General features: G+C 43.8%; 1 protein-coding gene across 38 annotated transcripts in view; it reads right to left on the bottom strand.

Annotated features, from left to right (window-relative positions):
- trdn (triadin) overlaps positions 1–16,106 on the bottom strand; it is a 270,827-nt gene extending 254,721 nt beyond the window's left edge. For 26 of the 38 annotated variants that reach the window (XM_055635681.1, XM_055635691.1, XM_055635683.1 and 23 more), the window contains exon 1: positions 15,916–16,105. In XM_055635681.1, coding sequence (XP_055491656.1) covers positions 15,916–15,937 — 22 coding nt within the window. In that variant the 5' untranslated portion in view covers positions 15,938–16,105. Of the gene's footprint in view, positions 1–15,915 lie in introns of all 38 variants that reach the window. The other 12 variants (XM_055635710.1, XM_055635693.1, XM_055635692.1 and 9 more) reach the window with 3 other exon arrangements.
- Positions 16,107–21,320: the final 5,214 nt, after the last annotated feature.

The following is a 21,320-nucleotide window of genomic DNA, read 5'->3' as shown; positions in this document are numbered from 1 at the left end:
ACTTCCAACTCTTTGATGGAAGGAGGAAGTTGAAGTAGAATGTACCTTGCGGAACATTTGTGATTGTCTTAATTTTGGGATGATTGACCACCAACAACCACAACCATCTTCCTTTAATGCAAGGTGACTCCAACAACTGGAATGTTCCCCCTTCGATACCCATTGACATCACTTTTACCAGAGGTGCCTTAGTAACAAACTTGGTTAACTCCTGCCTTGATGTTAAAAGGCATCACTTGCTCCTCACCTCACCTCTAGAATTATTTTCCAGAATTGGCAGAAAGTGATTGGAACTCCCCTGAGACTTAAACCTAATGTGATATTGGGATGTAACAGAAAACTACTTACATTATAGAAACATTAAAAAGTCTTTAAATACTCTTAGCTCATACTAGTGTGATTTTCAGCTAAAAATAAGTACATTGCAGGGTGACTTGGACAGGTTGGGTGAGTGGGCAGATGCATGGCGGCAAATGCAGTTTAATGTGGATAAATGTGAGGTTATCCACTTTGATGGCAAAAACAGGAAGGAAGATTATTATCTGAATGGTGTCAAATTGGGAACAGGGGAGTACAACAAAATCTGGGGGTCCTTGTTGTTCAGTATTAAAGTAAGCACGCAGGTACAGCAGGCAGTGAAGAAAGCAAATGGCATGTTGCCCTTCATAACAAGAGGAGTTGAGTATAGGAGCAAAGAGGTCCTTCTGCAGTTGTACAGGGCCCTAGTGAGACCACACCTGGAGTATTGTGTTCAGTTTTGGTCTCCAAATTTGATGAAGAACATTCTTGCTATTGAGGGAGAGCAGCGTAGGTTCACGAGGTTAATTCCCGGGATGGCGGGACTGCCATATGTTGATTGAATGGAGTGACTGGGCTTGTATACTCTGGAATTTGAAAGGATGAGAGGGTTTCTTATTGAAACATATAAGATTATTAAGGGTTTGGACATGCTAGAGGCAGGAAACATGTTCCCGATGTTGGGGGAGTCCAGAACCAGGGGCCACAGTTTAAGAATAGTGGTAAGCCATTTAGAACGGAGATGAGGAAAAAACATTTTCATACAGAGAGTTATGAATCTGTGGAATTCTCTGACTCAGAAGGCAATGGAGACCAATTCTCTGGATATTTTCAAGAGAGAGTTAGATAGAGTTCTTAAAGATAGTGGAGTCAGGGGATATGGGGAGAAGGCAGGAACGAGGTACTGATTGTGGATGATCAGCCATGACCACAGTGAATGGTTGTGCTGGTTCGAAGGGCCGAATGGTCTACTCCTGCACCTATTGTCTATTTTATAACATTTGATGGAAGTGGCAAAGGAAAATACATTTATGAACTACAATTGTGCAGTCAAAGCATTGGAGCATGAGTTAACTACTTTTAACTATAAGAATTTACTTGTAGAAGTGGTTCAACAAACAAACAATCCCACTTCGCACCTCTCATCACAAATTCAAATAACACATCTCACATATTGGGACTCTTTTCCACAACTTCGAGGAAGACTAGTTTTCACTCTACTGTGGCATTGTAAATTACTAGACCAGTAATTGAAGAATGTGGCTACCAATTCAAAGACCCAAATTTAAATCCCATTTTAGAATCATTGGGATTTAAATTTAGTTCATTTGGATGATCAAATGACTTTTAGAGACCTACTGATTCACTAATAACCTTGAGGGAAGGAAATCTGATATCCTTTCCTGGTAGGGCCTATATTGATTCCTGAAGCAGTTGACTCCTAAGTGCTCTCATTGTTTTGTTGTAAGCAAATTGGGAATAAGCGACTCCAGCGCTTGTTATAAGCTACAAGCGCTTGTAGTTAAACACTAGATGCTGTCCTACATTATATTGTGGAAATAGAGAAGAATGGAAGGAAATTATCAGAATATGAATTGAAAGAAAGTAATAGTACGATGAACATTGGTAGAAGATAGGCACAAAATTCCGGAGTAACTCAACGGGCCAGGCAGCATCTCTGGATAGAAGGAATGTTTCGGGCCGAGACCCTGTGGCAACATTATGAGAACTTTGGTAAGATTTATTTCAAGGCAACATTTGGAAATGGCACTGAAGTAATCATCAATGAGCAAACTCTACAAATTCGGAGCTGACAAGGGAAATGGAAAAAATGAAATGATAGAAGCCATGCCTGTGGTTTCTAACAGTACAGAAAGAGTTTTTAGAGTCAAAGGAAAGGGTTCACTGAGCTGGATGGAGAATTGTGGCAAAAGAACTGGGGATGGGGGCAAAGCCAGGAGAAGAAGAGCTCAGAGGGAAGAGAATTTGACAGACCTCTGGTGAGGACTGATTACTCAGTTCGAGTTAGATGATCAGAAAGGATTGTGACAAAATGTCAATGTGGGAGATTGAGAGGAAAGTCGGTCAGAAAATAACAAAGGGGAAGAATAATCCAGAGGACATTTTATATCTAACAACCAGGGAGGCTTGTGATCATTGGAAACAGTTGCTTACCAAACAGCTAGATAAAGCACATATTGAAATAGAACAGCTTAGATAAAGAAAGAGTTCAGATTGGTGAAAAACTAGATTAAGAGCTTGCACACCAGTAACCAGCCTAAAGTATGTATCTAAGAACAACCACTTTGAAAATGTCGAACAGAAACACGGAGATATCTGTAATCACAGATAGATCCAAAGCAAGAAAGACAGAATTCCAATTATAATCCATGTGAATTATGTCTGGGATGTCGACATGCATTGCAGAAAGAGATGTGGCTGTTAAAACAAGTTTTTGGTAGGTACATGATCAAAACTTAAATGGAAACAGAAATGAATGAAGGTTAAAAGAAAGGCACAATTTCTTCAAAGTGGACAATTCTATTAGAGACACAAGAGATTAAAGATATTGGAATCTTGAGCAGCCAACAATCCACATGGGTAACCCAGCAGCCCAGTCAGCACATGTGGAGGGAAATAGGCAGTTGATGTTTCAGGTCAGGTCCCTCCATCTGAAGTTGCAGCGAGTTAAATGATAATAAAACAAATGCAAAATTCTACGAATTCTGCATATTTTCATTTTCACCAGCAGAAATGAAAAGCATATAAGATCACAAGAGGACTAGATCAGGTAGATGCACAGAGTCTCTTGCCCAGAGTAGGTGAATGGATGGCCAGCGGACATAGGTTTAAGGTGAAGGGGAAAAGATTTAATAGGAATCTGAGGGGTAACTTTTTCACACAAATGGTGGTGGGTGTATGGAACAAGCTGCCAGAGGAGTTAGTACAGACAGGGACCATCCCAACATTTAAGAAACCGTTAGACAACTAAATGGATAGTACAAGTTTGGAGGAATATGGACCAAATACTGCCAGGAGGGACTAGTATAGTTGAGACATGTTGGCTGGTGTGGGCAAGTTGGGCCGAAGGGCCTGTTTGCACACTGTATCACTCTATGACTCTATGCCTCTATGACTACTAATTGAAACTGGTTAAGAAAGACTCAACAGAACTAGGCTGTGAGTGATGCATACTCTCTGGAAATATTGCTTTCTGTACAAATTCATTAAAGAGTTCAAATATAGTAAGAATGATTAATCCATTAAAGTTATTCTATTCCATCAGGAATACTTATGGAATGATTGATGTATGCCATTATAATGACCAACCATGCTTCAATTTTTTTTAAATGGTGACGAAGACTATTGATGGGGGTAGGGCACTGGATGGTAGGGCAAAGATGTGCGGTTAGGTATTACATGACTGCTAATAAGTTGCCTTCAGTGTAGGTTAATGGCAACAATAGATCAAAGGCAAGTTGACAGATACTGTATGAGAAAGAATGCATGACAGCAATGCAGGGAAATAAAAGAGTGAGGAATGGGACTATTGGGTTTGCTCCCTTGGCCTGCAGATCTGATGGGTTGAATGGCCTTTTATGCTTTTATAAGTATAAACAGAGTTGCTGCTGCAGAATTTATTCCTTAATTATTCTACCAATTACTGCCTTATGCTTTCTGTTCCATGCATCCAGAAGAATGTGCTATTTGTACTAAAACTGGTACAAATCAGCAGTTTCTTTTACTGAAAAATAAAACAGCGAATCATTAGCTTACTGCTGGGCTGAACTTCACAAATTATGATTTATTGCCTGCTGATATCACCCGGTTTGCCACTTACGGTTTGAACAATTCTGCTTATAGTTATTTTTTTTCGTGTTCATTATATCCAATGAGACAAATTATACCAACTGAACTTTAGACTTCTATTCTTGCAAGCACACCCTCGACTAATAATGCTTGAATAAAATATTGCTGCTGGATTAGAGGTATTTTCCAAAGGTTTAAAGACTAAATGATTCAAATTGTTTTCATGACCTGAGTCCCAGATTCTGTATAATTGATCTTTGACAATAATCTGAGACATGGAAAAAAAATATTTACCTTTTTTCTTCCTTTTTCTATCGGATACAATGAATAGAATGTATGTAACGTATAGAACAGTATTCTATACATAATACTACCAATGCCATGTGTTTCGCCATGAAAATATAATTCTATAAAGTAGCACAATAAAGTAACAATGGTCAAATGGATTATAATTTGTATGTATTTCCAATAAAATGTAATGGTCTGCCACTTTAGTATTGGACTAAGAGGTGGGCATCACTCGTTCATCAATAATTAAACGCATTTTTTATTCAACTTGAAATGTGAGCAATTAAGATACATTCAAACGAAATTCAAAAGCATGTTCAGAACAGTTATATACAATTCATTCAAATGTTCATAGTTTACTCTCAGCACCCACTACTTCCCTTCTAAACATTCTGTCATAGATCAGTACAGCACAGGTACAGGTCCTTCAATCCATGATGTCTGGATCTTGAACATTATACCAAATTATACTAATCCCTGCTGTCTGCACATGATCCATATTCTTTTCCTTGCATATATATGTGCCTCTCCAAAAGATGCTTTTTAGGCCACAATGGTATCTGCTTCCAGCACCATCCACGGGGCATCTTCCAGGCACCTACCACTCTGTTTTAAATATATACTAGACCAAGTGGGACCCGTTGGGTCCTGTCTCCTCAATGCGTGGCTGCGGGATTCAGATTCAGATTCAGATTCAGATTCAATTTTAATTGTCATTGTCAGTGTACAGTACAGAGACAACGAAGTGCATTTAGCATCTCCCTTGAAGAGCGACATAGCAAACGATTTGAATAAAAAAATAATAAGTGTCCGGGGGGGTGATTGGCAGTCACGAGGTACGGGGGGGGGGGGGGGCAGCAGCCTGCGGTGTCACACACACACTAACCACCCCCACACACACACACACTGACCACTTCCCCCCCCCCCACACACACACACACACTAACTACCCCCCTTGATATTATATTAATATTATTCATTCGTTCTTTTAACCCCATCCCTGCCCTATCCACTCACGCATAGCCCCCAACTTGCAGGCACGTCTAGAGAGGGAGAGGGGGGGGGTAGAGAGAGGGCAGAGAGAAAGGGGCAGAAACAGAGAGAGAGGGGCAGAGAGAGACAAAGAGGCAGAGAGAGAGGGGCAGAGACAGAGAGAGGGGCAGAGAGGGGGAAGAAAGAGAGGGGGGAGAGGTGGGGAGAGAGAAGAGAGAGGGGGGAGCAGAGAGGGGGTGGGAGAGGGGGAGAGAGAGGGGGGAGAGAGAGATGGGAGGTAGAGAGAGGCAGACGACGGGCCGACTTTTGAATAATGGTGGTGGAGGAGGGAGGGTTGGGGGGGGGGGGGGTGTGACGTCACTCGCAGCGCGTGCAGACGGCAGGCAGGCAGATCCATTGTGACGTCATCAGCGAAAAATTGTCACGTGTACTGAGATTCAGTGTAAAGCTTTTAGACATGCTATGCAGTCAGCAAAAAGACTATGCATGATTACAATGAAGCCATCCACTGAGTACAGATACAGGATAAATAGAATAATGTTTAATGCAAGAAAAAGTCTACGTAAAAAGTCTAGTAAAGTCCAAGTAAAGATAGTCCAAATGTCTAGCTCAGTACTGCTCCATGTATGGTGTTAGGATGGTTCAGTTGCCTGATAACAGCTCGGAATAAACTATCTCTGAATCTTGAGGTATGTGTTTTTTCACTTCTGTACTTCTTGCGTGATGGGAAAGGGGAGACGAGGGGGTGTCTGGGGTGAGATTTGTCCTTGATTATTGCTGGTGACCTTGCTGAGGCAGCATGGTAAAGATGGAATTAATGGAAGGGAAGTTGGTTTATATGATGGTCTGGGCTGCATCCACAATTCTCTGCAATTTATTGTGGTTTTGGATGGGGCTGTTCCCTAACCATGCTGTGATGCATCCTGATAAAATGCTTTCTACCTAGCATCTGTAGAAGTTGGTTAGAGTTGTTGGGGACAAGCCGAACTTCCTAAACCTTCTAAGGAAATAGAGGAGTCGGTGTGCTTTCTTGCCCATTGCTTCGATTGGCCTAGTCCAAGACAAGTTGCTGGTGATATTTACTCCTAGGAACTTGGAGCTTTCAACCATCTTTACCTCGGCACCATCAACGTATACCAGGATACGTGTTCTGCTTCACTTCCTGAAGTTGATCGCTATCTCCTTTGTCTTGCTGACATTGAGAGAAAGGTTGTTGTCTTGACACTAGGTTACGAGGTTCTCACTCTCCTTCCTGTACCCAGTCTTATCCTTATTTGATATCCAGCCCATTACGGTGGTATTGTCCACAAATTCATAAATTGTGTTGGATTTGTACTAGGCTGCACAGTCATGGGTGTATAAGCAGTAAAGGGGGGTGCTGAGAATCATAGCAGAGCACCGGCATTGAGAATTATCGTACAGGATGATTTGTCCCCTATCCTCACTGTTTGTGGTCTGTTGGGCAGGAAGTCGAGGATCCAGTTGCAGAGATAGGTGCTGACTCAAGTTCCACAAGTTTGGAGATAAGCTTGGATGGGATATGGATAGTAAAAGCAGAGCTGTAGTCTATGAATAGAAGTCTGATGTAGGTGTCTCTCTTATACAGATATACAGGCCGGAGGGGATGGCATCAGCAGTGGACCTGTTGTGGCAGTAGGCAAACAGTAGTGGGTCAAGTTTGCTTGATAGACTGCATTCCATAACCAGCCTCTCAAAGCCCCACATATCCCCATTAAACTTCCTCCACTGACCTTAAAGCTAGTATTTATCATTTCCTCCATGGGGAAGAAGCCTTGGATTGTTTACCCTAAATATGCCTCGCATTATTTCATAAACTTCTGTCAGGTCTTCCACTCCAGCCTCTGATGCTCCAAGAAAACAATCCAAGTTTGTCCAATCTTTCCTTATATCTAATGCCCTCCACCCCACTCCAGGGTGCAATCTGGAAAAAAAAAACCTCTTCTGCACCCTCTCCAAAGCTTCCACATTATTTCTGTAATGCTCCAACACCAATACGCCAAATGCAGCCAACCAAAGTTTCCACACTATTTTTTTTAATCTCTGCCCTTTGTCCAACTATTTGGCCATCAATAATCCCTCCTACCTGCCTTTGTGGAAGCTGCAGTATGACAGAGGTTAAGGTAGCTGTACAGCAGTAGGACAAAGGTTAAGATATTTGTACAGTGCAACAACATTTAGGCATTCATTGACGCATATCAATGTTCCTGTTAGGTATTCATTGACCTACCCCAATTTTTGGGATGGGTATTCCTTGAGGTGCATTACAAGGCTCCTGACCTTCATCAATCACCTGCCATGCTTTGTCCTGCCACCTCCTCTCTTCCTGCTGTCCCCCCTCCCCCTAATCAGTCCAAAGAAAGTGTCCAACCTGAAACGTTCCCTAATACTTGTTTTCGAGGGATGCTGCCCGACCCACTCAGTTGCTCCATCACTTTCTGTCTTTTTTGTAAACCAGCATCTATAGTTCCTTGTTTCTACAAAGATTTATAAAGCTTTCTGGTTCTTATATGCGATGCCCCAACTGAAGAAAGCAAGCGTACAATGTCTTCTTTACCAGTCCACCTTATTCTGTTTCAGGTATTTTTATTACAGTTAATATGTTTCATTTTGACAAGAGGAATAACAGTACAACCCGATGAACAATACTGTGCTTCCCAGCCCCACTCTGTACAGAGTAGACCTGGACCATATGCTAACCTTCCATGGAAATGTGACAAAGATGTAGAAGTCAATCTGGCCCTAGAACAAGGTACACATTGCAGCTCATAGATGACCAGTTATAAAGTTCAAAATTTATCCCAATATCGATGGTCCTACCTCACAAAGGAAGAGGTCATGTTATCAGTGTGAACACAAAATGTCAACTCCTCATGATATGTGCTATGGTCTCTCAACCAATAGAGATGCAGGTTGCTGCGGATGGGATCAAGTAGGCTTTGCTCTCAGGTTGGTTTATTCTTCATCTACTGTATAGTCGGTCAAGTCTCGAAGATGGACACAAAAAGCTGGAGTAACTCAGGCTGCAACTCTGGAGAGAAGGAATGGGTGACATTTCGGGTTGAGACCCTTCTTCAGACTGTCAAGTTCATTGTATCATCATGTCCACTCTTACATCCCTGTCTGGATTATGCCCTCTCCCTTTGTTATCCTCAGGTTGTGTTCAACAAGGAGGAGAGCAGTGATTCATGCCGAAGGAGGATAGTATTGATAATCAACAAGTTTTCAATCATGGCCGATCTATTTTTCCCTCGCAACCCCATTCTTCCGCCTTCCCCCCATAACCTTTGATGCCTTTCCTAATCGAACCTATCAATCTCGCTTTAAAAATACCCAGTGTCTGTGGAATTACCTGATGACAGCCGTCTGTGGCAATGACTGCCACAGTTGTACCAGCCCCTGGCTTAAGAATTTGCTCCTCATCTCCATTTTGAAGGTACCTCCTTTTATTCTGAGGCTGTGCTTTTGCTTTTGAGTGCATTTTCCTCAAGTATGCAAGGGTTTTTTTCAGTGAATATGAGAATGTCACTTTGTGAGTTTAAGTGAGGGTGAAAGTATCCAAATGTTTACTTGGAGAAACATAGAAAATAGGTGCAGGAGTAGGCCACTTCAGCACCGCACCGCAATTGAATATGATCATTGCTGATCATCTAAAATCAGTACCCCATTCCTGCTTTCCCCCATATCCCATGATTCTGTTAGCCCTAAGAGCTATATCTAACTCTCCCTTGGGAGAGAAAACATCCAGTGAATTTGCCTCCACTGCCTTCTGTGGCAGAGAATTCCACAGATATTTGCAGGATTTATTGTACTGTACATGCTGTATCTGTAGCAAGTTGTTTTTATTCTGCTCTTCATAGAGCTTTGATAAAACTAGACCTCATGTTAACCCACTGAAAAAATCAATCACATTGTTGTGGGTCTGGAAACTCTTGTTGGATATGAAATGGTTGTCAATTTGTTCCAAAGGGACACTGAGTGAGATAGGTTATCTTTACATAAATCGAGAAGGTTCATAGTCACATGATAACACTGATTATTATTTTATTTCAGAGTTATTTGGCCAAACAACACTCCACCCAGAATAAGAGCTTTTATGGATGACCATCACCACAACATGTCCCAGGAAGTAGGTGGATCCTACAAAATCTTGAGAAACCTATCACCTGGGCATGGATGAGTTTCAAGCCAACAAAGTCAAGGTTCTTGTTGCTGAAGAAGGGGAAGGTGACTGACAGATTCCATTTCTTACTATCCAACTGAGCAACCTGCCAAGAGTTTGGAGAAGCTTTTTGATGCAACTCTGAAAGACTCTGTCGCCATTCAAAAGTCCATCGAAGACCTTGAAGCCTGGCTCACCAAAGTCGACAAGTCAGGTCTGCCTGGCAGATTCAAAGCATGGATCTATCAGCATTCCATCCTGCCCTGTGTCCGGTGGCCTCTGCTGATTTACGCTGTTCCATTGACCACAGTTGAGTCCCTCAAAAGGAAGATCAGTGGCTTTCTCCGCAGATGGCTTGGCTTTCCCCGCAGCCTCAACAGTGCAGCACTGTATGGGACCAGTAACATCTTGCAGCTCCCAATCAGTGGCTACACGGTGGCGCGAACAAGACAAGCTCTGCAGTACAGGGACTCCAGAGACCAGAAGGTTTCATCAGCTGGCATCGAGGTGAGAACAGGGGGGAAATGGAGGGCGGATAAAGTAGTGGAGGTGGCAGAGTCACGCCTAAGGCAAAACGCATTCGTGGGAGTCATGGCAACTGGCAGAGCGGGTTTGGGATACTTCCCTAAGACACTGGTTGGCAAGGCCCAGGGCAAGGAGAGACACCATCTAATCGAGGAAGAGGTCCGAGCAGGTGTGGAGGAAGAGCGTGTGAGCAGGATAGTGGGGCTCAGGCAGCAGGGAGTGTGGACACGATGGGAGAGCATACCGCAGCACTGGTTTACCTGGTCAAACATCATACAGGCAGACTTCCAGCGCGTCCGTTTCCTTATCCAAACTGTCTACGATGCCCTACCAAGCCCAGTAAATCCCCATGTCTGGGGCAACAGCAAAACATCTTCCTGCCCTGGAACTTTTCTCTGGAAGAGGATCATTAGAACATCTCCTCAGCAGCTGCCCAAAGATCCTTGGGGAAGGTCGCTATCGGTGGCACCATGACCAGGTGCTTAAGGTGGTTGCTGAGAGCATACCCACTGCCATCGGTAACAGCAAACACCACCACGCTCCAAAGAATTCAATCACTTTTGTCAAATCTGGAGAGAAGCCTCGACCACAACCAAATACAAGGACGGGCCTCCTCTACACAGCCACTGACTGGCAGCCGCACATCGATCTGGGCAAACAGCTTAAATGTCCACAGCACATCACAGCAACATCACTCCGGCCAGACATGATCATCACCTCCAAAGTGACAAAACAGCTGATCATTCTGGAACTGACAGTGCCCTGGGTAGAGCATATTGAAGAGGCTAACGAGAGGAAATGTGCAAAGTACCAGGAACTAGTGGAGATGTGCCAGGACAGAGGCTGGAAGACATGCTATGAGCCCATAGAGGTGGGCTGTAGAGGCTTTGTAGGACGCTCACTCTGCAAAGTCCTCAATCAGTTGGGCATTACGGGGCTGGCAAAGATGAGGGCCATTCAATCCGCAAGCGAAGCTGCAGAGAAAGCCGCAAGGTGGATTTGGATTAAGAGGGCTGATCCGTGGGCGGTTGCTGTTGGGATGCAAGTCAGGGCCTGGTCAACACGGTCACCTGGGTGAGGGTGTCTGATGTTGAGAAACACAAAACACCCGATGCCACCAGATCACATCACTGAGGATGCGTCCCAGGCGCATCTAAAAGATGTATCTTTCACACAAAGAAATGGTAATGTTTTTAAATCAAGTGTCAAGGCATGATGTCCAGGTTTAATGGATTATTAGACTGCTTTGCTTCCATACTTCCATTAAATTGATCAAACTAATATCGGGCAAATAGATCTGTGGATGATGCAGTCAACCTGGGCCTGCACTTCATCCTCCAGCACCTAGACCCCCAGGAGACCTATGCGATGATCCTGTTTGTTGATTTTAGCTCTGCATTCAACACCATTGTGCCAGAATTACTACACTCCAAACTCTCCAAGTTGACTGTGCCTGAAACCCCTCTGTCGGTGGATCACCAACTTCCTGACAGACAGGAAGCAGCATGTGAGGCTGGGAAAGCACATCTCGGAATCACAAACACTCAGCATAGGAGCACCACAAGGCTGCGTACTCTCCCCTCTCCTCTACTCTCTCTACACCAATGACTGCACCTCTACAGACACCTCTGTCAAGCTTCTCAAGTTTGCGGATGACACAACCATGATTGGATTGATCCAGGGGGAGGAATCTGCCGACTGACAGGAAGTGTCACAGCTGGCGTCCTGGTGCCATCGCAACAACCTAGAGCTCAATGATCTTAAGACATTGGAACTGATTGTAGACTTTAGGAGAGCCCCCCTCCCCTCTCCCCTCACCCCACTCACCATCAACAACACCACAGTCACATCTGTGGAGTCTTTTAAGTTCCTGGGAACCATCATCTCCAAGGACCTTAAGTAGGGGGGCTACCATCGACTCCACAGTCAAAAAGGCACAACAGAGGATTTACTTCCTGCGGCAGCTGAGGAAGCACAATCTGCCACGGGCAATGATGGTCCAATGCTACATGGCCATCATAGAGTCTGTTCTCACCTTCTCCATCATGGTCTGGTTTGGCTCAGCCCCCAAGCACGACACCCGGAGGCTGCAGCGAATCCTCTGATCAGCAGAGAAGATTATTGGCTGCAACCTTCCCTCCATTGATGAACTGTACACTGCAAGGGCCAGGAAGCGAGTGGGCAAGATCATCTCTGACCCCTCTCACCCTGGCCACAAACTCTTTGAATCAATTCCCTCTGGAAGGCGACTCTGGATTGTCAAAGCTGCCACAGCCAGACATAAAAACAGTTTTTATCCACGAGTACACAAAATTGCTGGAGAAACTCAGCGGGTGCAGCAGCATCTATGGAGCGAAGGAAATAGGCGACGTTTCGGGCCGAAACTCTTCTTCAGACCCTCCATAGATGCTGCTGCAAAGTCGCCTATTTCCTTCGCTCATAGATGCTGCTGCACCCGCTGAGTTTCTCCAGCAATTTTGTGTACCTTCGATCTTCCGGCATCTGCAGTTCCTTCTTGGACACTTTATCCACGAGTAGTTGCTCTCCTCAACAGCTAAAAATCTGTAGCCTCTCTTTGATCTGGTATTTTGTTGATTCACATGCTTGATCAATGGTGTTTTATCATTCATGTTATTATTATTAATTGTTAGTGTTTTCTGAGTCATTCGTAACTGTCACTGTATGTCATGTTGTTACTTGTGGGCTGGGCATCAAGGCAAATTACTTGTATGTGAATACTTGGCCAATAAACTTACTTAATATCATAATGATACACCGCACTATCAATTTCTTCAGGTTAAACAATTGAATGGTAAATTTTAATTGTTGCTCTACTTTTAAATTAACCGCATCCCTTTTGTACTTTTGCATGTAATTTTAAATTTGTATGCACTAATCTTTGAACATCTACTAATAGGAACAGTATTCTTTTTCCATTCAGTTTTTATATATCAGTACACCACCATCAAATTTCCTTTGTTCTATGGAGAACAACCCCAGCTTCTCCTGTTTGATCCTACATTTGAAATCCCTCATCCCCAGATCCATGAGAGCGCATATATTCTGCGCTCTCTCCAGGATGTCCACACTCTCCCTAAGTCACATGGCTAAAGCTGAGTCCAATTCTCCACCGTGACCTAACCAATGTGTGAACCTGATGTCACATGTAAGTCAGGGGGTGAAAAAACGGCATGTTTCTTCCCCAAAGGACATCATTAAACAATTTATGTTTCTCACAACAGCATGGTAATTTCATGGTCAACATTACTGATATAGGTTTTACATTCCAGGTTTACAGTGTAACTAATTAGCTGAAATTGATTTTCCAATTGCTATGATAGATTTAAACTTGTCCATGTGTCACTCATCTGGATCTTTGGATATCTTAACCAGAATTATGTGATATTTCTACATTATTGGATTGGATTGGATTCAATTTATTGTCATTGTCTCATAAGAGACAAGGAAATGCAATTTTCCTTACAGTCATACAAAAATAAAAAAAAGCACAAAACACAGAAGCCCACGACACAAACAAACATCCCCACAGCGGCACCAAAGTTCCCCACTGTGAGGGAAGGAACCAAAGTCCAGTCCACCTCCTCGCTGATCTGTTCAGATGTTCACCTGTGGTCGGGGGCTCCTGAGCACCCCGTAGTCATCGCTACGGGTGGCCCGATGATCATCCTCAGCGGCCCGGACCTCTAAATCGGCCACCTCCCACCGGAGTCCGCTGCTCCCAAAGTCCACAGGCCGAGCTGGGCGGAGATTCACGCTGGCAACCCCCGACAAAGGGTCGCAGGACTCCGCGATGTTGGTCAGCGCCGCCCGCGGTGGGAGCTCAGCGAACCACAGCTCCGCGATGTCGATGCAGCAGGCCCAACACTCCGGAGCTCCAAATGGTGATCCCAGATGAGGCATCGCCAGCTTTGCGATGTATCCAGCGCTGCGCCACCGCTGCTGGAGCTCTGGTCGGTCCCGGCAGGAAATGCCGCGCCAATCCAGTAGGTAGATCGCAGGGGGGGGGGGGGGGGGGGGGGGGGGGCGAGGACACAACTCGAATAATAGTCGCATCCTCTCCAGGAAGCGACTGAAGGACGGTTTCCCCCTTACCATCCCCTCTGCCCCCCCACATAAAACAACAACAAAAAAACAAAAAGCACACTTTATACATAACAAAAAATAAAAAAGATACCAGACTGAAAGCGGAGGCAGCCAGTTTACAGCGCCACCGGATGTCCATTAAAGTCATAGTAGGCCCCTTTCTTATTTTTTTTAATTACCAAAGGAAGACTAATTCAGAAATATTATCGTAGCAATGTTGTTCGTGAAGTTTGTCTTAATTACTTTTGCTAAACAATATTTTACTCAATACTGCCACCGATTAGGCTACGCGATTAGCTGGGAGATAATCCTAAAGAGGAATAAATGCTAATGCAGAGTAATCAATTCATCTCTATATCGAGCATTTGATTAATGTAATGAAGGACATGTTTCTTTCAAAAAAGCATGCAAGCACAGCTGAAGCTTTCAAAAGTACTATTTTGCAAAAAATATGTTTGTAATCAGCATTGGTTTAGTTGGAAAGGCATGTTGCTTGATTTCCCAAACTTACAGTATAGCAGCTTCTTAGGAAAATCTGACATAATTTTGTGCAACTTGTGTTCATAGCTTTGATATCTTTGCAGTGTGACTTGTGGAAAACTTGTCTCCATAAACCCAGATATTTGGAAGATAATTAAAATGGCAATACCCTACTCTGCAAATGATAATATTAATGAGTATAATTTCTAAATTAACTATTTTAACAATAGAAGGTATTGAACTCAAATATAAAGGGTCGTTTGAATGCATTATATTGAAGAAAATGGAGCCGAATTGAAAAAAGTGTCCTAAATGGAGTCAAGCCAAATGTCTGTCCGTTTATATTAATGGACTGTCATTGGAATCCCTGTTTGATTATCCTCAATAGGTTGCACTCAGGTAATTCTTTATGTCCTGGGCTAATAAGAAAGAAATTCCGAATATAGCATTTTAGTAGATGAGCAAGTAGACTGAATTTCTCAGCTTTTCTTAGTTTGAAAGGAAATAGAGAGATGCATTGATACATATATTGTTCAACTTAATCACTGGATTATATACTTTGCCACAACTTGCTCTATTCAAATTCAACCCTATAAAATTAACAGCAAAAGCAGTTTACTGCACTGTTTACACAATTAATGGCATGGTGCAATTCTAACAATTGTATTACTAACTAGCTTGAAAACAGAAAAGACAAAAATGATTTTGATGATACATTTAGCCTTTCCAAATAATAAAATAACTATTTTTCAGTCTAGAGTACTTATTGAGCAAAACATGATGGATTATTTTTAATCAAAGCATCCTAGATTATGTTGTCCTTTATTTTAATTCATATTAAGCTCTTTCGTAGTTTCGAATGATTTATAATAAACAAACAATGTGGTGGAATAAATATTAGTGATCTGTTTAATGTTGCCATCCATGAGGAATTTCAACAATGCTGCTGCAATCATTATTCCCAAATTCATTTGAAATTCATGCATCTTAAATTATTTTCTACAGCTCCTTCATACACCGGCTATAACTCTCCCACATAATTTCTCAGGCTGTGTAATCTATGCTATTTATAGAAAGCTATGGTAATCAAATTCTGCAGCTGACTGATGCAGTAACTTTCATTTCACACAGCAACTTGGAACATATTTTAACACAAGACCGATTTTATTTTCTCTGGGACGCTCAAATGTAGACATTAAATAAATGACACAGATTAATTTTACAGTTCTTAACTGTACCTTCAGTCGTGATTTCAGTCATACTGGCCAAGATTCCTATTTCCACTTCCCATGCAATCAATTCAACGATCTCCTTCAAGTATGTAGAGTTTGGTTATTTAGTATATTAACAATATTAAAAAAGGTGAACTTTCATGCTTAGCAGTGGTACTGTGGAGATCCTCTGTGTCCTTTGCAGAGTCCTACCCCCAGCAAGACCTTCCACAACTGGATACTTGTTGCTCGCAGTAAGGATATCAACTTCAATCTAAAATAGAAATGCCTCACAATGTATTTCTATGCTCCAGTTTTAGAACCATTCGTATCAGAAGGAATTCAGCAGAAAGGGCCCGCAAAGCGGTGTAGGACATTAGAAATTGCAGCTATTCTATGGCAAAGTCTACCCCTTGCAACTTGTGTTTACTGCTGCCAGAGCTTTAGTTCAAAAATAATGAAATATTTACTTCAAGGTAACCTTATCCATTGTTATTTAATTTTATTCTTAGAACAGTTAATGCTCAGTCCATTCGCATTGCCTTTTTTAGCCAGGGAAGGGTCATGACACAACTGATGGTAGAAGCAATGTAACATGGATACTGAACTAGTATTTTTTTTGTATTCCTGATGATTTAAATTCCAGCTCTCAAAAATGATATATAGGAGCGGAAGATAAGTCTTGTAATAAAAAAGATTATACAATGAACATTTTTTCTTCATGTTTTTTTTTTGCTTGTAATATGCATTTAGATCAATGCAAAATATTTACTTGCATTTACTTTAATTCACGCGTGATTAATCAATTGTTCTCACTTTCTATTAGCAGTGTAATTCACCAGCATGGTCTTTACAGCTGGGCCCAGTAATGTTAACCTCTACGCGAGCCAAATCACCTCTTCACCACACAAAGAAAGAATGCATTTACTACCCGCTTTTCAAGCTCACTTCAGCCTTTTGTACTTTTGAAATATGATCATTGTATTAATGCAAAAAGGCAGACACCAATTTGCACACGAGAAGAAATAGAAATAAGGAAACGCAGATGCTGGTTTACAAAGAAATGCACAGCAGCACTTTCTCCACTTTCAGACAAATTCACCAGCAACAGTCCAGCCCACTGTTTGTTGTCACCCTCAGACAATTTTGGCAGGTCTCAGGGGTCAGTTGGTCTCAAGGCCTAATTGACAGGCCATCTTGTAAAACTCCACTCAAAGCCCCATGTAGTTATTTGAACACATTAAAAATGAATTTAATTAATTTACAAGCTAAAAAAAAGTTTACGAGTGATTGATAAAAATACATCTATTGATGCTCCAGAACACATCATCAGTGATGTAACCTGGGGTCATTGGGTGTTTCAGGTATTTCAACATAAGACACCCTCACCCAGGCGACCCAGCCGTGGTTGATCAGACCACAACTTGTGTTCAGGTGGCATTTGCTCCTCCCCATGGACCTTCCTCCTGATCCAGAGCCATCTCGAGGCTTTCTCCGCCGCCTCCGTGGTGTTCCTGATGGCTCTTCTCCTCGCCACTCCGTTGATGCCCAGTGCACTCAAGCCTTGTAGAGCGATTGCCCTGCAAAACCTCTGCAGCCAACCTCGATGGCGGCATACTCTTTGCATTCCAGCCCTGCTTAAGGCAGTCTATGACCAGCTGTTCATACTTGGCCAACTTCCTCTCGTGGGCTTCCTCCAGACGGTTCTCCCACGGCACAGTCAGTTCCAACAAGACGATGTTTTTGGTCGCCTCCGAGACCATGAGGATGTCTGGCCTCAGGGTGGTCATGGCAATGTGCTGTGGGAACTTCAGGTGTTTCACCAGGTCTACAGAAAGCTGCCAGTCCTGTGCAGTTGCTAGGATTCCTGACGGATTCCTGGCTGCTGTGGTTCTTGGCAGCTGCACTCCGGCCTTCACGAAGGTGATCATCTGGGTGGTGGGGCGTGCTCATCTGCAGCTGCTGATTCCCATGCTGTTGGCTTCTGAAATGGGTTTAAGAACCTGGTCGTTAGGCCAAGTGTACTGGCCCTGGCCAAGAACCTTTGGGCAGCAACTCAGGATGTGTTCCAACGTCCCCTTGCCTGAGCATTGCGGGCAATCTGGAGATTCTGCTTTGCCCCAGATGAAGAGGTTCGATGGGCTGGGCAGGACATCATACACTGCCTGGACCAGGAACTTGATGCGCTGTGGTTCAGCCTGCCAGACAAGCCTCCCTTTTGCGCTAAGCTGTCGATGTAACCATTGCTGGAGAGGAAATTGGTCAGCCGCCTAGCCACTATGCTGAAGAAAATCTTGCCTTCAACACTTAGCAAGAAGATGATCCTGAACTGATCGATCTTCTTGGAATCTTCTTCCTTTGAGATCCAGACTCCTTCAGCGAATCGCCACTGCTGTGCACTTTCCCTCTCCTCCAGGTGACTTTCAGAATCTTCCACAGTAACAAGGGGCAGTTCTTGTAGACCCTTTAGGGGACTCTGCTCAGGCCAGGGGCTGAGCCAAATCTTGCTCTCTTCACAACGTCCTGGACCACTTTCAGGAGTGGCTCTCTACTATCAAACTCCTTAATGGGTGGAGGTGGTTTTATCAGGCTGTTGCACTGACCCAGCACCTGCTGCCTAACAGGGTCATTGTAGGCCGGCTGGATGTGCCGGTCGATCTCCTCCTTAGAGCAAGCCAAACTCCCACTGCGCTTCTGCCCGAGTAGTTGTTTGGTGAAGCCGAAGGGGTTGGCTATGAATGCCACTCGCTTCCTGGCTCTTTCCTTCCGGCGTCATCGGTGCCACTCAGCTCTACGGAGGGTCATCAGCTTCTTCCTCAGGATGGTTCGTAGCTCAACCAAGGGGGGACGTTGCTCTTCGCTGGCCTCTTTACACTGCTTCTTGAGGGACTTCAGCTCCTGCCAGATCTTGTGGATCTTCGTTGCTCGTTGGTTCATGGTGAAAGGTGTTCTGGCCGGCATCTTCACCACTGCTCCAAGCCTTTCCACAGCTAGGCTGATGATGATTGTCATCATCGTCCGCAGCCTTCGGTCCACATCTCCCTTCGCTGTTGCTTCTAGCACCTTGTCGACGTCCTCGTCGAACTGATGCCAGACTGCCGTCTTGCAGGCCTGAGGCCATTTGACTCGAACCTTCTCCGGAGAACTGTTCCGAGAGACTAGTTGCGCCACTTTGAGGCTTTGGGCTCTATGGGGTGATTCGAGGCCCGGCTCCTCCTGCGTCTCACCAGGTAAAATACCCGATGTGACACTCCCTGTCCCTCCAAACACTTCATCTGGGTCTGGTGAATCTTCAGGCCTCGGCTGTTCTTGCAAACCTTACTACATCTGCATTTGATACTAATAGTCGGTTGTCCATTGCCATTAGTCGTTAACCTTTGATCCATCAAATAGAGGTGCTCATTCTTCCCCCCCCCCCCGTCTTGAGCACCCCCGGGGGTATTTGTCCATGTGTTTTTCTGTGGCGTGATTTAATACAAAAGCAAAACTATTGTTATCACACAGCAACTTTGAGGGCACCAATGGAAAGAGTAAATAGCATTACATTTTCAGGTTGAAAGGCCTTTCTCAGAAGCATGAGAAAATAACTTACTGGTAAGATGCAGAGCGAATTGGGGAGCAATGGATCGGACAAAGGGAATGTCTTTGCTGGAGTGAGCGAGGCCAGGTTTATTGTATACCTAAGCTATTGATAAAGTAACCTGTTTGAGGGATCAATCAACGAGTTGGAGAGAGAACAGAGAGATCGATCCTGACTAAGGGTTCTGTCTATACGGTTCTTCCTGTGACTACATGGTATTCCTCCGGGTGTTCCGGTTTCCTCACGCATTCCAAGGACGTACAGGTTTGTAGGTTAATTGGCTTCTGTAAATTGTCTCTAGTGTGCTGGAGGGAATTAGTGTATGGGTGATCGTTGGTCGGTGCGGACATAGAGTCATAGAGTGAAACAGTGTGGAAACTGCCCTTCAGCCCAACTCCCCACACCGACCAACATGTTCCAGCTGCATTAGTCCCACCTTCCTGCGTTTGGTCCATATCCCTCCAAACCTGTCCTATCCAATTACCTGTCTAACTGTTTCATAAATGTTGGGATAGTCCCAGCCTCAACTACCTCCTCGGGCAGCTTGTTCCATACGTCGACCACCCTTTGTGTGAAAAAGTTACCCCTCAGATTCCTATTAAATTTTTTCCCCTTCACCTTCAACCTATGTCCTCTGGTCATTGATTTCCCCACTGGGCAAGAGATTCTGTGCATCTACCCAATTTATTCCTCTCATGATTTTATACACCTCAATAAGATCTCCCCTCATACTCCTGCGCTCCAAGGAATAAAGACCCAGCCTACTGAACCTCTCCCTATAGCTCAGACCCTCTAGTCCTGGCAACATCCTCATGAATCGTCTCTGAACCCTTTCAAGCTTGACAATATCTTTCCTGTAACATGGTGCTGAAAACTGAACACGATACTCTAAATGCGGTCTCACCAACGTTTTATACAACTGCAACATGACCTCTCAATTTCTATACTCGATGGGCCGCAGTGCCTGTTTCCACTCTGTATCTCCAAACTAAACTAAACTATGAAATTAGGACCATAAGAGAGCATAAACACAATCAAAGGGACACACAGAAGTTACAAAATGCAACACTTTGGGAAGTGTCCAACAAGTCATGATTCTGGAGGGAAAAAAACTGATCAAATATTATAGATGGTTGGTCTGTGGTAGTGATAGCCAGTTCTAACACCAAATAAAACTATTTACCTGAAGTTGTAATAGTTGATAATGAGTCCAGACAGAAGATGATGAGCTGTTCTCAAAATTATGATTAGCCATGTTTTAACAATGCAGGAGGCCACAGACAGATAGGTCAGAGAGAGAGAGAGTGGGATGGGATTGAAAATGGCAAGCAACTGGAAGCTCAGGGTTACCCTTGTGGCCTGGATGCAGCTGTTCAGCAGAGGAGATACACTGTGAAATCATATTAGAAGAAGTGTAAATGAAACACTGATTCATCTGGAAAGAATGTTTGGCTTCCTAGATTATGAGAAATGAAGAGAGGAAATGATAGGTGTTGCACATTTTGCATTTATATCAGAACACACCTCTAAACCTACGTGAAATGGAATAGTTAAGGGTGGAATTTTATATTATAACTAGACCAAGTGCAGACCCATTGGGTCTATTCCCCCAACGTGTGTTTGCGAGGGAGAGTGGAGACTGGGGGGAGGGGGCTGAGGGCATGCAGCCTCACACACACAAACTACCCCCCACACACATGCTAACTACCCCCCTTGATATTATATAAATATTATTAATTTGCTCCTTTTACCCCATAACCGCTCTATCCCCGGGCGCATAGCCCCCAACCCCCAGGGGGTTCGAGAGGGGGGGGGGGTAGAGAGGGAGGGCAGAGAGAGAATGGGGCAGTGA

This window comes from Leucoraja erinacea, chromosome 5, assembly GCF_028641065.1.
Source record: "Leucoraja erinacea ecotype New England chromosome 5, Leri_hhj_1, whole genome shotgun sequence".
NCBI classification, from domain to species: Eukaryota; Metazoa; Chordata; class Chondrichthyes; order Rajiformes; family Rajidae; genus Leucoraja; species Leucoraja erinaceus.
The sequence above is the reverse complement of the archived record's forward strand: the minus strand, read 5'-3'. Positions and strand labels throughout refer to the sequence as shown.